The sequence below is a fragment of the Mesocricetus auratus genome, unplaced genomic scaffold (assembly GCF_017639785.1).
Source record: "Mesocricetus auratus isolate SY011 unplaced genomic scaffold, BCM_Maur_2.0 Super-Scaffold_100676, whole genome shotgun sequence".
Classification (NCBI taxonomy): Eukaryota; Metazoa; Chordata; class Mammalia; order Rodentia; family Cricetidae; genus Mesocricetus; species Mesocricetus auratus.
Genome location: NW_024429266.1, coordinates 101,124,869 through 101,142,215, shown reverse-complemented (window position 1 = coordinate 101,142,215; position 17,347 = coordinate 101,124,869). Strand labels below are relative to the sequence as shown.

General features: G+C 46.6%; 1 protein-coding gene across 1 annotated transcript; it reads left to right on the top strand.

Annotated features, from left to right (window-relative positions):
- Positions 1–1,900: 1,900 nt before the first annotated feature.
- Positions 1,901–8,423, top strand: Casp14 (caspase 14). The gene is made up of 7 exons (XM_005083435.2): positions 1,901–2,062; positions 4,777–4,869; positions 6,074–6,223; positions 6,324–6,549; positions 7,095–7,211; positions 7,349–7,452; positions 7,993–8,423. The coding sequence occupies exons 2-7, from the start codon at positions 4,843–4,845 to the stop codon at positions 8,095–8,097; spliced, it is 729 nt and encodes a 242-aa protein (XP_005083492.1). The 5' UTR covers positions 1,901–2,062; positions 4,777–4,842; the 3' UTR covers positions 8,098–8,423.
- Positions 8,424–17,347: the final 8,924 nt, after the last annotated feature.

Genomic DNA, 17,347 nt, shown 5'->3' with positions numbered 1-17,347 from the left:
GAAGGAGAGAGCCAGTTTCCACAGATTGTCCTCTGACCTTCATTCGTGCACCGCACCATTCTTATGAACACGAGGGGGGAGAGAATAGATGGAATAAAAGTAACTAAATTTAAAAATTAAACTTAAAAGGAGAGTACATTGTGAAGACCTCCCTTAGGTTTAATGCCAAAGCAAACAGGAGAGGTGGATGGGCAGGAATATTCCAGTTGTGAGAACCAAAACAAGGTGTCTGTTTCAGTATTCCACCCTCAGGAATGGGCTAAGAACACAAGCACTTACACAGACACTGGTCCATGAGTGTACCTAACATTACACATGAGTGCGTGTGGTGCTCATTATCCAAAGGCAGAAATATTCTTTCTTTCTTTTGAATCTTTCCATCTTTTTATTTTTGACAATTTCATACATGTATGCAAATGTGTTGTGATCATCTTAACTCTCTATTCCCCTGGCAGAAATATTCCTAATGTCCTTCATCAGATAGGTTTCATTCCGTGGGATAGCATTCAGTGAAGAGCAGCGGAGGCTGATGAAAACTACGACATAAAGGAACCTCAAAGATACTATGCTAAATGAAGGAAGCCAGACACAGAAGAATACCCATAATATGAATCACTTTCTGTGAAATATCCTGAAAAGTGGAGATGGAGAGATGGCTCGGTCATGAAACACTGAGTTCAGTTCCCAGAAACCCACATAAAAGGCTGAGTACAACAACGCACATTTCTAATCTTAGCCTTAGGGAGGTGAAGATGCCGGGGGCTTGCTGGATGGTCAGTCTAGCTGAATCAGTGAACTTGAAGTTCAGCGAGAGACCGTATCTCAAAAGCCAAGGGGGAGAACAACGGAGAAAGATACCCAACACTGATCTCTGGTTTCCACATGTACTAGTGTGCATGTGCTCATACACACACACACACACACACACACACACACACAAGTGCCATTCATACAAAGGGGGGGGTGGAGGCAAGATGGCTCAGTGGACAAAGAAACTTACTGTGGACCTGATGACTTGAGTTTGATCCCTCAGAGCACACGGTGGAAAGAGAGAACCAGCTCCTGCAAGTTGTCCGCTGAGCTCCACACACACACACACGCTATGACACGGCTGTGACATGGTATTAATATATATATATATGTACATATATATATATAAATGTAACAAAAATTACTTTAAAATACATGGCTGGGGAAATGTGTCAGTAAATAAGAATTTTTTTGTACACAAGCATGAGGATCTAAGCTCAAATCCCCAGAACCCACGTAAAAAGCTAGGAGGACCACCAGCTCAGGCCTATAGCCTTAGCACTTTTTGGAGACAGAGACAGGAGGATTGCTGGAAATTGCGGGCTGCAAACCTAGTTCCTAGTTCAACGCAAGACCCTGCCTTCGTAAGGTTGCAAGCTCAGGGAGGTAGCTAGACTTGACAGTCCTGGGTTTGAATGCCAAGTGCTGGCTGGGTGGTGGTGAGGTGTCACCTATTTGCACAACTGTGAACCTCAGCTTCAAAACAGGAGGGACAATGCTAATGTCTCCTGGGGACTCCTGAGGACTCCTAAGGACCGAAGACCTTGAGAAAGTGAAGCCTCTGTTATCTTTCTGATAAGGGGTGGAATGAATGAAATGGGCTTAATGATAGATATTGCAAGTTAATAAGGACCTGAGCTGACCCCAGGCTGGTGAGTGGAAGGATCCTGGTTTGTTTTATTTGGATGTTATACCTCAGGCACCTTGGGGGGGGGTCAGCTGTGACACGCCATCATTCTTTCATTCATTCCATGGGCGTTTGATTCTATTTCCACACCTGCTGCCAAGGGTGTGGCCCTCCCGTCACCAGTTTCTTGAGTGACAGAAATCTCACCGGCAATAAAGGGTCAGGGCTTGCACTGCTCCAGTCTCAGACAGGGTCTCAGGAAAGACCCAGGAAGATCTCCGTGTGCCCTCCCCTTCTCTGAGAGCAGCACGTGGGTCTATCTCCTCCTGGTGACAGAGCTGCATCAGCCATTTGGAAACAGACAAGCCAGGACCTGACCCTGAGGAGCACCGGCTTCTGCATTTGGTGAGGGATTTGCCAACCACTTACTGTGCTCGCTCGCTCTCTCTCTCTCTCTCTCTCTCTCTCTCTCTCTCTCTCTCTCTCTCTCTCTCTGAAGAAATTTCCATCCATCCTTCCATTTTCCATTTGTCTACAAAGGCCTTTTCTCATCTGTTCACTTGCTTGTTACTAGTTTGCTCAACACGTTCTCCTCAGCACTGCCTCTCCACCCACACCGTCAGCCAGGATGGAGACGCAGATAAAGGCATCAGCCATGAAAACTGAGCCCAGCTGCCAGCTGAGCCTCGGGAGTGAGAATCAGGAAGCCCTGCTGCTCCCTGTTCATGACATCTTCTTTGTTCTAGTCTAAGGACTCTAATATTTTGTACCATATACAAAGTAGCAGATCTTTCTTGTAAAATTTGTTTCGCCTGCCAATACATCGGTCTTTCAGTCTTCCTTACATGCATGTAATCATGAAGACCATTAAAGCGATAGGCAATGGGCAGCCTGTAAAAACACACAAACGCTGTAACGCAGGTATAAACAGGCAGAGAGGGAGTGGCATTCCCAGGCGGCTAGTAAGAATCATGAAGCCTGTCTTATTTTACCTTTATGGTTCAACTACTTAGTGCTGTTCACAGGTCCTGCCTTTCCAGGTACAAAAAACTGAATCTCAGAGAGGGGATAAGCTGCTTAAATCCTTGGGAGTCACAGGGATAAGAGTCAGGTCTGCTGTGTCTAGGTTCAGAGCCGGGTTCCCAGCTGGGTTCCTATCACTTCCACAATTCCAGCATTTGACTCCTCTTTCCTCATTACGAGAGAGGGAGAGAGAGACAGAGAGAGAGAGAGAGAGAGAGAGAGAGAGAGAGAGAGAGAGAGAGAGAGAGAGAGAGAGAGAGAGATTGCTCTTCATAAGAGACAGAGTTGATGTTCTATTTGTCACAGAGCTACACAAGGGCAAGGAGAAGGTCTACTTGATGGAATGTCTTCCCTGTGCTTAGTAAACTGTCAGGAAGCATGTCCTTGATGAATGGAGGAGTGGAGAGGCAGATGCATAAGCGGCAGGACGGATAGACATACAGACAACTAATAGATTGATGGTTGGCATATAAGTGAAAGGATGGGTGATAGTTTGATGGGTAAAAGTAGAGTAACTAAAGGGATGAGTGTATAGTTGGACCATTAGATATAAAAGTGCAAGGATGGCTGGGTGGATGGGTAGGTGGATGGATGGATGGATGGATGGATGGATAGGTGGATGGGTGGATGGATGAGTGGGTGGATGGGTGGGTGGGTGGATGGGTGGGTGGGTGGATGGGTGGGTGGATGGATGGATGGATGGGTGGGTGGGTGGGTGGATGGATGGATGGATAGGTGGATGGGTGGATGGATGGGTGGATGGATGAGTGGGTGGATGGATGGGTGGGTGGATGGATGGATGGGTGGATGGATGGATGGGTGGATGGATGGATGGGTGGATAGGTGGATGGGTGGATGGATGGATGAGTGGGTGGGTGGGCGAATCGATGAATATATGTTTGGCAAGCGATGGGTAGATTCATGAATGAATGTATGCATGAGTAGAAGGACAGACATGTGCTGGATGGTGGATACACAGTGGATCAGTGGATTGGTAAGTAGGTAGAAAAATGTGCAATAAAGAGGAGGCGTAGCAGACGTTATGTCACTGCAGTCGTAAGAATTCCATCCCAATACAGAAGTGTGAGGAAAGGTCCAGCGTGTGCCAGGCATCCTTCAGTTTAGCCAGAGAGAAGGATGAAGACTGCTGGCAGATGCTCTCTCTCAAGGCAGAGAGAGAGAGAAAGACTGTCCTATTCAGATGAGAGACCCACCAGGACAGTATCAAGCCAGCCCTCACTTTGATGGAATTCTCCGTTTAAACTAACCCTGAATCCTCTCCAGCCAGTCATACCTTGGTATAATAGAGGGGTATGTGAACTATTCACCCTGATTGTCAGTCATGAGGAGGGAAAAGTCTTCCCCAAAACAGGCAGGAAAATGTTCTGGAGGAAGGAAGTGGGGTTCCAGAGAGATGGCTTCTTTTCCTTTCTTCTCCCCAGACCTCCCACTTAGGTTTTCGAAACAGGGTAGCCCTGGAACTGTCCTGGAACTCACTCTGTAGACCAAGTTGGCCTTGAACTCATAGAAATCTGCCTGCCTGTGCCTCTGGGGTTCTGGCATTAAAGGGAAGAGATGCCATTTTTGATAGGCCTAGAATAACATGGATGGAAGCTTCCACCATATTGAGACTCTAGAGAAAACACACTCCAGGGACTAGCAGTTCCTGCCCACGTCCAATCATATAGAAACTTTCCTATTCAGCCTATTTATTTGTAGCCAAGGTAGACAAAGCAATCTGCCACCTGGTCCCCCAGCCTTCCAACTGCCATCATGCTGTCCCCAATATGTCCCCTCCCAGCTTCATGTTTTCTTTTATGTGTGTAATAATCCACCAAGTTCCATTTGTGCCTTCCATATGCTAATGGGTATGGAACTACCCATGTGTTTCCCATGCTTGGATGGATGCATCCCTACTTGTTTTTTATCTTGTGTCAGGGGCTGGGGATGCGGCTCAGTGGTAGAGCACGGGTCTAGCACAGGCAAAACCTTGGGTTCAATTCCCAGTATGACAAAGACAAACCTTGAAGTGAAATTTGAGTGCCACAGATAGCTTTCATTTTAGCTGCCAAGACTAACTTTGGACTTCACTGCAGCCTGTGCTGTCTTGACCTCCAGAACAAGAGAACGGTGCCGAAATCCAGACTTGGAATCAAAGAGAGATGAGCGGTCCTCAGCCCTTGCAGGAGGTGGGTGATGGTACAGAATGGACGGGAATGTGGGAAAGTGGTGATAAATTAATGTTTCAAGAGAATGGAAAGGGTGACAAAAAAGACACCCAGAGATGGAATCCAAGCTGGAGAAAGGGAGAAGGCAACCCAGCTACATCTCCCCAAAACCTAAGCTCTTATCACTGCGGTTCTCAGGCAACTGCTTCTCTTCAAAACAGAAAATCTGACCCCCTCCCAGTGCCATTCTTTCTCAGATGGCATAAGATAGGATCCCAGTCATGGCTTTAGATATTCTGAGAGCTCTGCGAGTAAGCAAGAAATGGCGAAATCCTCAGAGCACCGTGAGCCTTGGCTGCTTATTTGAAGGTTCTAGCAGTGCAGCTACTCACCCACTTTTGATCTAAGTGTCAACCAGGGAAGACCTTCCTCTTTGACTGAGTGCACAGTTTCAGGAAGGACACACATGGCATTGTGAGGGAGGAAGGGGACAGCTATTGAGGCAGCCAGGCCAGCTCCACCAACCCCTGGAGATCAATGGGGTGACAGATGTCACAGTCAGACCACCCTGACTCCCTCAGAGCTCTATCTGGAAGGACCAGGAGAGAGTCGAGCCCACCAGATGTGACGACTGGAGGTGACCTGCAGGATCCCACCCACCCCACCTTCACCCCTGCATGCATGCACTCGTTTATATCTGCAAACTGAATTTAGGCTCAAGGCCGGGCTGTCATACTTGTCTAAGCATCCCCATGAAATATTTGAGAGATGCTTACACTAAATATTTATTTGGTTTGTTGCTGTTGCTTATATTTTTATTCTTTGAGAATTCCATCCATGTATACAATGAAACATGATCACAGCTACCCCTTCCCTCCCCCAATTGCCATCATGCTGTCCCCAATATGTCCCCTCCCAACTTCATGTTTTCTTTTATGTATGTAATAATCCACCAGGTTCCATTTGTGCCTTCCATATGCTAATGGGTATGGAACTACCCATGTGTTTCCCGTGCTTGGAAGTATGCATCCCTACTTGTTTTTTATCTTGTGTCAGTGGTAGAGCACGGGTCTAGCACAGGCAAAACCTTGGGTTCAATTCCCAGTATGGCAAAGACAAACCTTGAAGTGAAGTTTGAATGCCACAGATAGCTTTCATTTTAGCTGCCAAGACTAACCTTGGACTTCACTGCGGTACCTTCTTCTTCTCTGTCCCTCTGCCCTAGGAAAGATATGACATGTCGGGTGCCCGTCTAGCCTTGACACTGTGTGTCACCAAAGCCCGGGAGGGCTCCGAGGAAGACATGAATGCCCTGGAACGCATGTTCCAGCACCTGAAATTTGAAAGCACCATGAAGTCAGATCCCACTGCTCAGGTACTGAGCTGCCAGCTCCAGGGCAGGAGAGAAGGGGGCTGGACCCAAAAGGTAGACTTTGGGGCAGCTATCTGAGCTGGTCCTTTCCTCTTCTCCCAAGCAATTCCTGGACGAGCTGGACACTTTTCAGCAGATCATAGAGAACCGGAAGGAGCCCGTCAGCTGTGCTTTCGTGGCACTTATGGCACATGGTGAGGAAGGCCTCCTCGAGGGAGAAGATGGCAACATGGTGAGACTGGAGGACCTTTTTGAAGTCTTGAACAACAAGAACTGCAAGGCCCTGAGAGGCAAGCCCAAAGTGTACATCATTCAGGCCTGCAGAGGAGGTGAGGACCGGGACACCGCCTCCTTGTGCTTTGGTGAAAGGGTATTAAGACAGAGTCTCACTATGTATCCCAGGCTAGCCTCAAACTCATTACGTAGGCCAACCTGCCCTCAAATTTATGATCTTCCTGCCTTGGTTTCCCAAGTGCTGAGATCATAGGCACACATCATCGTGCCTAGCTGAGTCCATGCATTTTTTAAGGTATATTTTATTTTTAGTTGTATGTATGTATGTACGTATGTGGGTGTCTCTGTATGTAAGTACAGGCGTGTGTGACTTTAGGTGGCTGAGGAGGCCAGGAAAGGGTGCAGCTCCCTGGAGCCAGAGCTACATGGGCCCTGGGAGCTGGTGTTTGATCGCCTGCAAGAGCAGTAAACGCTCTTAACCACTCAACCATCTCTCTAGCCCAGAGTCTGTTTTTCATCCGGGCTAGTCCCAGACTCAGGGCCCCAGCTGAACCCAGCACGCCACCAGACTGCTCCACAGCCTTCTCTCTGTCCCACTTTTCTCCCTGGCCTTTCCTTCCACTACTCCCCTTGGTTTTAGAGCACAGAGACCTTGGTCAAGAAATGGGTGGAGATCAGGTTGCTGTGGTCATGAAGAACAGGCCTCAAACCATCCCGACCTACACGGATGCCCTCCACGTCTTCTCCACGGTAGAAGGTATGAGCGCCCAGAGTGGCTGATGCCCCCCTCCCACCCCATAGCCAGCACACCTGACCCCTGAGCTTCTCCATCAAGAAGGGACCCTCTTCCACTCTCTGAAGACTTCTCCAAACTCAATTCTCTGGCCTTTGCAGGGTACCTCTCCTATAGACATGAAAAGAAAGGCTCTGGCTTCATCCAGACCCTGACGGAGGTGTTTATAAATAAAAGAGGATCCGCCATAGAGCTTCTGGAGGAGGTGAGCCAGATGGGTCATCTGGGACCCCTACCCAGACTGAGCCCCTCCCAACCTTCCTCTGCGCGCTCATCTCCATGCAAGCATATTGGGACTCCCAAGCTCACCATATGTGGGAATGTTTTCTTAAGTTTTTTTTTTCATTTTCACATATTCATGTGTTGTACAAATGTGTGTAGGAACAGGTATGTGGGGATGGGGGTGTGCATGCATGTTTGTGCTTGCGGAGGCTCAGAGCCTACTCAAATCAGTGAAGTACTGATTCAATGAGAGACTCTTACCTCAATAAAGCATTATGGAAGAAGACACCCCAATGTCACCTCTCTCAGACAACTCTCACATGCATGACAGGAACATATATACACACCTACACAAACCAGCTAACCAATGATTCCATAGAAACTATGGAATACTAGGCGGCAATTAATGTCTCGAGACATGGATACCCACCTGTCTTTCTCTGCAAATTCATCCCTGTGCTCTCCTGATACCAGCCTTCCCAGCAGCCCAGTCCCCAAAGCTGACCACGCCCTATTGTTGCAGGTAACCCGACTGATGGCAGACACTGAGGTGATTCAGGAGGGGAAACCAAGAAAAGTGAACCCTGAAATCCAAAGCACCCTCCGGAAGAAACTCTATTTTCAATAAAAGAAAGGGCGGTGACAGATCTGCAGGTGCTCTCTCTGCCCCACAGATACTTAGAGACAGCCACCAACACTCCTCAAAGATTGTTACTGGATTCCTCATTCATCACACTCCTTTATCCTTGTCTTCTTTTAGAGCAAGGCAGTGAAAGTAGAACGCGTATTAGCAACTACATCAGCATCACCTTCCTCAGGCTGGACTCCCTCTGTCTGCTACTGTGGACTCAGATTGTCTTCCCGTAGCTAACTTTCTGTTCCTTTTGCCTCACTAAGCCTTCCTCTTCCTCCCATGACTTATACAAAAATAAATAAAAAGCCATTCCTACGTCAGAGGGAGGAGCTCTCTGAACAATTTCTAGAAACTCGCAATAACCTCCCACTAAGGTCAACACTGTGGGATTTGGGCACTAGGCTAGAAGGAATAGGTCAGCCATATTGTCTTCCAAGTATATGGTTCATGGTTTTACAACCATGTCATCTGTCACTGTGAAAACTCACAACTTAAAATGGGTCTTTTCAGTCTGGCATTGGTGGCACACGCCTTTACTCCCAGCACTCGGGAGGCAGAGGCAGGAGGATCTCTGTGAGTTTGAGGCCAGCCTGGTCTATAGAGTGAGTTCTAGGACAGCCAGGGCTACACAGAGAACCCCTGTCTGAAAAAAAAAAAAACAAAAGAAATGTGTCCTTTCTTTCTGGTCCCTCTTCCCAGCCCTGCCTGATGTCCTCCTGCTCTTGACCTTGCCTGGGAATCCTGGCCATGGCTCATAGCCTCCTCACGTCCCTCCAGCTGACTTTGAAATGGCTTGCACCTGTGTCTCTTCTCTTCCCCAGCACCCCAGCCTGGATGACCTCAACTCTGCTGCAGCTAGAATCCCTCCTCATCTGTCCGCACAAGCGATGGGAGAATTCTCTCTGGAACACTAAGAGATACAGTGGGCCCAGTTGTTTAGGGTAACAACACTATTTAGTTATCACATCCAAGTTTCTCGCGCTCCATTTACAACTTATCATCATGGGGGAGTCAAGGCAGGAAGCCCACAGCTAGTGACATCACAGAATAAACGCTCTTGTTCAAAATCAAAGAATTGGAGCATGAAACAATCACACTAAAACAAGCTGGTTCCTAAGGGTCTGAGTAGGCCCTCCCCTCCAGCTAGTAACCTTCTCATGCAGTAGCTCCTTCAGCCTCAGCATGATGGACACACACACGGGTTCTTAGCCAAAATATCTACAAAAACCTCTGCCCCTGGAGAGTCTTTGTTCCTCTCCAAAACCCCAGGAGCTAGGCCTAAATTGTCTAGGTCACCATGAATTGCCTTATTAGCTCTATTTCCAGGATTCAGTGGCATTTCCAGTCCAGGGTATCCAAAGCTTTCACATTCTTCCCACAAAACCTGTCCAAAGCATAGGAGCCACATGGCCAGGTCTATCACAGCAATGACCCCACCTCTTTGGTACCAATTTCTATGAAAGGGGTGTCTCCAGATGCCTCGAGGAGACACGAAGAACACTGATACTTAGACACCAAAGTCAAACCCCACATCTATGTTTTCTGGCTCTTTGTGGTTCCACCCAGTCAGGCCTCAGATAAATGAATTTCCTCTACTAGGAATCATTCTCCCAGAAATCCTAGCATCCTCTCCCTCCCCTCTGCCTCTGTGCCTTTGCCCAGTTCCCTATCTCTCCAAGCTTAGGGCTCCCGTGTGCCTTCCTCCATCTTCCTCTCCCCTCCCCCTCCCTCCCTCCCCCCCCCCACCTCACCACTTACCCTGCTCCTATACTCCTCCTACCCGTGATGAAGAGCTGTTATTTCTTTTGTTGGAGGACAGGAAGCAACCTTTGATTGGTGTACTGAGCATTCAATAAACAGCTGTCAAACTTGGAAGAAATGTGTTGATGTCTTTGCTCTGAGCCTAACTTGTGGGAAAAATAGAAGGAGCTGTAGGTTTGCTGTCTTCCGCTGTCCCATGGCCGGCTGCCTTCTGTGTGTGTCTACCATAAGCAGAGAATCAGGACCTGTGTCTTACACACAAGTAGATGTGTTAGGATTTCTAAAAGTACAAGTCACACTTCAGTGCCAGGTGGCTGTATGTTGTATATTTTCCACATGAAGAATGTTTCCAAAGCAATATCTAGGCATACTATCACGCCGTGTCAAAGCTACATCCTGGAGATCCTCTTGTTACAGGAGCATAAATGCTTAACAGATGTATCACTGTTTCTCTTCTGGTGCCTCTGGCAAACATGACTAACCAGCCATACCTCCTCTCCTACAGAATTTAGACATAGCCTCAAAGATTTTCCCTTCTCAGCATCCAGGAAGTTAAAACCTGCCTATTGGCATGGGTACGTCATCCACATTTAAGGATATTTTGAAATATCTCTTTTATTTATTCTTCAAAAATTTCACACATGTAGACAATGTATCTTGTTCGTACACGACCCAACTCTCCCTGCCCACTTTCCCCAGGATCTCCCAACGCATCCCTCTTCATTCCTCCTGTTTGTTTTGTGTTTTAAATAACTCACTGAGTTAAATTAGTGACGCTTGTTACAATGTTGATTGGTCTTGGCTTGATCTTGTGCAGGTGACGAGAGTCGCTCTGTAATGAATACAATGATCATACACATTCAAAAGACATTTCTCAGCACTCCTCCAAGTCCTCCACCTCTTACTTTCTTTCCACCAGCAGCACCACAACCCCTTTTCTGAGGCAAGGTTTCCCTGTGCAGCGCTGGCTGTCCTGGAACTCACTCTGTAGACCAGGCTGGCCTCGAACTGACAGAGATCCACCTACCTCTGCCTCCTGAGTGCTGGGATTAAGGCATGAGCCACCAACACCCAGATATTTCTATCCCTTTTTTTTTTTTGCAATGTTCCCTGATCTTTGGGGGAGAGGTATAGACAGATGTCCCATTTAGGGCTGATTACTAAATGTGCACTTATTCTCAACAGTTTGAAAAGCACTAACTTCTGCCACTGCAGAATGAAGCTTCTCTGACCAAGAATAAAGGCAGCACTTATCTATGGGTGCAAACGTAAATCTCTAAGAAGACAGTTTGACAGCATGTTATTTAGCAAAACCACAACACTAGGCTTTTCCCAGTTCCTATGGCTTACCCAGCCATTGGCTTTGACCCTGTTAAAGTAGCAGACCCGGGTTCCCCCTGGGGAGCAGGTCTAATGGGACATTTTTAAGGCTTTTCTCTTGGTGCTTTGGGGGATATAACTCGGGGTCTCAGGCATTCTAGGAAAGTGCTCTACCAATGAACTGTGTCTTTAATTCCACAGGTCATTGCTGATCCAATTCAAGCTTCTCACTAAGGAATGACTCTGTAGGGTCATCTTAGGGGGTCCTGATCTGTGCTACAGTCATAGTTGTGGTGTAGCTGGGGCTTTATCTATGGGAATTCTAGAGCAAGCAACCAAGCTGTGGTTGTACAGGACCAAGCAGTGTAGATGGCACACGTGCTGCACACCAACCTATAGGTCAAATACCCAGTCGTTCTGGAGTTTTTATACACAAAGGTCACCTGCTGTGCCCAGGCTTCAGCCTTTGAATAAACAAAGCTTTATTGGCACAGAGTCATTCTCCCTCATTTACATGTTGTCTATGGCTGCCTTCACTCTACAAGAGGAAACATGGGTCATTACACCAAACAGCATATGGCCTGGAAACTGAAAATACCATATGGACCCTTTATAAAGCCGGTTTGATGTCCCTCAGTAGTCTAGCCAGTGGTCAGCCTACCAGATTTCAACAGATGGCTCCAAATCCATAGTCACACTGATGGTCCTGGTTAAACTCAGTGGATCACAGAACAAAATGAATAGACCAGAAAGTGAAAAAGGTACTCATGGGGTGGAGAGGAAGGGATAGGTAGGGAAGTTCAGGAAGGTGGGGACAAGAGCGGCCAGTGCTGTATATATGTATAAAATTGTCTAAAAACAAATTTAATTTTTTCTTTTTTTAAGGTTTTTTTTATTTTGTTTTTTGTTGGTTTTTGGTTTTGTTTTGGTTTTTTTTTTTTTTTTGGCTGTTTGTTTGCTTGCTTGCTTGCTTTGTTTAACAGCTCTGGCTGTCCTGGAACTCACTCTGTAGACCAGGTTGGCTTTGAACTCAGAGACCCGCCTGTCTCTGCCTCCCTAGTCTGGGCCTCAAGGCATGCACCACCATTGCCAGGTAAAACAAAAAACAAAACAAAGCAAAACACAATATGGCTATCTGTCTAGGCTGGAGATGTGGTTCGTGGTTGACTGATTTTCTAAGATGCACAAAGACCTGAGCTCTATCCCAGCCTTGAAAAATAAATGTTAGTAAACACCTACATAAGTGAGAGCACCTTTTTTAAAGATTTAAAAATTATCCTTCCAACCAACCCATCCCAAGTTTACTATGAAAAACACATCAAAACACCACCTCACACCATTGAGTATGGCTATTACAAAGAGAGGAAGCTAGGGGGCTGGAGGGGCCTAGCAAGAATGTGGAGGAAAAGGTTACCCTTCTATTACTGTTGACAGGAAAGTGGACCGTCATGGCCATTTTAGGAAAGGCATAGAGATCCCTAAAGATGTAAACAGCAGGGCCAGGTGAGGAGGCTCAGGAAGGGACGGTGCCTGTGTGGGGCCCAGACTCTGAACCCCCAAAACTACCAAGAGACCAGATCCAATGCAAAAGCAAGGAGTCTTTTTAGTTTACCAGTTAGTTGGAGTTAACTAGGGTCCTCAGTCCGGCAGACACAGCAGGAAGAGCAGGAGGGACCCAGAGCAGCAAAGTATATATTGGGGTAGAGCAAGGGGAGTGCCTGGGGGTCTGCTAGTTGCATAGCAACAGTCTCAGGATTAGTGTACCTCCGGACTTGGACAGTTGACTGGTCAGCTGCAGCTGCAGAAAGGTTGTTATGCCTAGAGGCCTTCCCAGGGTGGTTGTTACGCCCTGCATTCCACTGTTACCATAAAGCACGTCCAGAGTCCTCCAGCTAACTTCTGATTGGTTCCTTGCCACATGGAGGGTGTCTGGAGGTTGTTTCCTAGTGACTAGTCAAGGTCGGGCAAGGTTGGGGGTTCAGCACGTGCTGCTGAGTCAGGGGCTTGCGTCTTGCTGGGTCTTTTCTGCAGCCTGTCATGGCTGACAAGGCAGGGGCTGGGTGAGGACCGGGTCCTTCACCTGCTACCAAGAAGACCTGAATATATTCTCCAGCATCAACAGGAGGTGAGAACCCACTGCAGTAATTTGTCTTCTGACTTCCTTTTGTATGGCATGGCATGTACACAGCACCCCTCCCCCCATATACATACAGACACACACACATACACTCATACATACATACATACATACATACATACATACATACATACATAAAAAGAATGTAAATTTTAAAATGTTGTAAAGAAAATAAGTTGTTTATTTGCCAGGTGGTGGTTAATTCCAGCACTCAGGAGGCAGAGACAGGTGGATCTCTGAGTTCAAGGCCAGAGTGAGTTCCAGGACAGCCAGAGCTGTTACACAAAGAAAGCCTGTCTTGAGAATCAAACAAATAAAAAGAAAAAAGAAAAAAGGGAAGAAAAAGAAAAATTAAATTAAATTTGTTTTTAGACAATTTCACACATAACCACTCTTACCCACTACCTTCCTGAATTTCCCTACCACCCCTTTCAGAAAATCAAAAAAGAAAAAGAAAGGAAGAAAAGAAAAGAAAAAGGAAGTTGGAGACTGAAGAGATGGCTCAGTGGTTAAGAGCACTCAATACTCATGCACAGGACCTGGGTTTGGTTCCCAGGACCCACATGCTGTCTCATAGCCATATGTAATTCCAGTTCCAAGGGACCCAATGCCCTTCTCTGGCCTCCAAGGGCACTAATCACTCACACAGGACAAAACATCCATAGCCGTAAAACATCGTTTAAAAAGTTTAAAGAAAATAAAGAAGAAAGTTGAAAAATAAGTCAGGCAGATAGCCAGGTAGTTGGCTGTTGTAGCTATGCCACGTGGGTATTAGGGGTTGAACCAGGTCCTCTATGAGAGTGGTAAGTGCTCTTAGCTGCTTAACTACCTTTCTTGTCCTTGAATGTGAAACTTTAAAACAGTCAAATAAAAGTGGATAACCAAATACTGGTAGCAGAGGAGGAAGGAGAAACAGAGGAAGAAGTGGATCGGTGTAGTTAAATCTTTCTCTCCCATCAGTCAGTTCCGAAAAAACCACATGGAGGCTTATTATTAATTATAAATGCTCAGTGGATAGCTTAGGCTTGTCTTTAGCCAGCTCTTACAACTTAAATTAACCCGTTTCTATTCATCTGTGTGCTGCCCTGAAGCTCATTTACCTCATCTATGAACTTTCCATGTTGCTTCTTCCAAGCCTGGCATGAGACTCCTCCAACTTCGCCCTCCTTCTTCCGGCGTTCTCTCTGACCTGAAAATCCTACCTGGCCGTCGGTCAATCAGCTTTTTACTGACAACGAGAGCAACACATCTTCACAGTGCACGGCAGGTAGAGACAAAACAGCAGATACGGCGGCCATGGCCCACACCTGTGACTCCAGCACTCCGAGAGCAGAGGCAGGCGGATCACAAGATCCAGGTCGGCCTGGGCAACACATGGTAAAAACAAATTTCAAGTGCTCTTGCCACCAAAAAAGGAGGGGAGTGATGGTTAACTAAAAGATGTAATAAATACATTAATTTCCTCACTACAGGAAAGCCCCTGTGCCTGTGTATGAAAGGTGGGCAGAGGGAGCCTGCCTCAGAGTCGCCATGTAGGCCACCAAAGGAGTAACAGGTCCAGACCCTTCTCTGGTAAGATAAGACCACGTGGAAGTACTTAGATCAATAGAAATGGGTTAATAATTAAGACAGAGCTAGCCAATAGGAAGCCCTAGACATCGGCCAACAATTTTATTATTAATAATAGCGTCTGTGGGTTTATTTGGGGCTAATGGTTGTGGGACCAGGCGGGACAGAAAACATTCAGCAACAAAATGGTGCCCAACGAGGGTGTCATACGCCTTAAATGCACACAATTTTAACTTCAGTTTTGCTGAAGTCAGAGTTACTCTGTTATGCCTAGACCACGGAGTCCTCCAAAACCAACAAGGAGACCAAATAGCGTGCTTAAAAGCAAAGAGCCTTTATTCAAATTTGAACTTGGACCCTCCATGTGTTCAATGCATTGGCACGATCAGAGAGTCGTGAACTCAGTTGGGGTGGGTTTTTTATCATAGCAGTGGTTGGGTGAGGGATTTCTAAGGTTTAGGACCCTTGAATGGCTGTCATTTGTCTAGGGGTGTCTTGGGGATGGGTGTGTGCTGTGTGGGCTAAGGGACATCTGGTGATTCTATCTACAAAGGTTGGAATGTTAGGTATTTCCTTTGGAATGTTAGGTATTTTCCCCTTGGATGTTGATTGGTCCATTCCTGGGAGGTACCTGGGTGGTTCAGTTAGGGTAAACTGGAACTCAGGCCTACTTTCTCGTTTGTATCTATTGAGCTTGTCGTGGCAACAGTGCAGCCAAGTGGTACCAGGTGTGTGCCAAGCTGCCCTGGGGGCTACACTCAACACTGAACTCCGACTGCAGCAGCAAGCTGCAGAGCACTGAGATAACAGTTTATGCTTCATGGCACCTGCTCCCAGATGCAGGCTGCCCTCACTTACTAAGTAAGGGGACTGGGGTGAGGCACTTACCTGAGGTCCAAAGCCCGCACCAAAGGGGACAAAAGGAAGGATTTGAAAACTTAGCTTGTGTGTGTGTGTGTGTGTGTGTGTGTGTGTGTGTGTGTGTGTGTGTGTGTGTGGTGCTGGGATGGAACCTGGATCACTAAAGAAGAGTTCTAGCATTGAGTTGCCCCCTTTGGAATTTTCCTGTTAAGCACAAATATTATTTATTCCCATAGGACCAAATTTAGTTTTCTGTAGCTAATTTTCTTCACACAAATGACACAACTCAATTGGTGTTTACCATGTGCAAAAACAGACCACAAGAGAAACAATAAAATCCACTTAAGAGTTTTATTAGTAGAGTGGGGAGGGGGGTGTGCACAGGCCTGTCTGGAAGAAATATTGCCAGAGAAGTTGGTAGGCATGTCTGTTTTTAAAGGACATTTAACAGGTGCCTATGAGGGCTTACATAGCCATACATAGCCATACATACACAGACTCATGGACTACATGGCCACACTTTGCATGTGCAAAAGGCCCCATTTTGCCTGAATGTTGATGGCTGAGTGAGTGGCCGTGGGCTCCTGGAAATGACAACATCAATCACAGAAGAAATGCACAGAGTCATAAGCCAAAAATAAATGCAAGCTTGAGGAGCTGAGTTTGATTCCCAGCACCCATACAAAGAGTCAGGCGTGGACCTTCCCCATATCAGCATAATCCCCAACTGTGTTTTAAATTTATCCTTCCCCCACAGATAAGTGCAATTCTCACCTCTCATCAAGGAAACTTCTCTTTGCAACAGACGGAGGCCGTTACAGAGAACTACAACCCACCAAAACGCAGAGTTGTGCAGCCCAACCCCAGCTGACGCATCCACAACACAACTCCTACATCTGAAGCCTGGGTATCAAACTAGAAGAGGGGGTAGAGAGACTGCAAAAGGGGAGTGAAGTTTTCTGTGAGGCTGTGTCTCCTAGAAATGTCAGAAGCTACACCCATGAAGTCTCACCAACACGGCTGCCTAAACGGGGCCTGAGTGGGCACCCGACTGACAGGCCAGTGTCGAAGAGGGAAAGCCCAAGGACTGTGGACAATAACAAAACACTAAAAGCAAGAGAAATAGTCTTCCCCTGGGATAAGCACACTAATTGGTTATCCAATACCAAACGGTCAGCCCTGAAAACATACACATAGGTAAAACTATAGAGACTAGCAGGTTGTATTTGCATATTTAGGAATATATATATTTATTATATAAATATATATTTATACACACATATGTATCTTAACTATTTTAAAAAAGGACTTGACTGTAAAGCGAGGGAGGGGGGTGATGGGGGAAGTCCTGTGTATATGTCAATAAAGCACTGTTGACCAATAGCGAACCAAGGTAGGTGGGACTAGGAGTCCAGGAGGACTCTGGGTAGGAGAAACACAGGGAGTCAAGATGTAACGCCATGGGGTAGGAAGCCCGGAAACTTCTCCGGTAAGAGAAATACTTAGATTAGCAATTATGGAATAAATACTTAAGTCAGAGCTAGCCGGTAAGAAACAAGCAAGGCCAACAGCTTCATAATTAATATAGCCTCCTGT

Bases quoted from the DNA above. Each gene is read 5' to 3' on its own strand.
- Casp14 (XM_005083435.2), top strand. From the start codon at position 4,843: ATGAGCGGTCCTCAGCCCTTGCAGGAG. The intron at 7,212-7,348 runs GTATGAGCGCCC...TGGCCTTTGCAG, and splicing joins CGTCTTCTCCACGGTAGAAG to GGTACCTCTCCTATAGACAT. The intron at 7,453-7,992 runs GTGAGCCAGATG...CTATTGTTGCAG, and splicing joins CCATAGAGCTTCTGGAGGAG to GTAACCCGACTGATGGCAGA.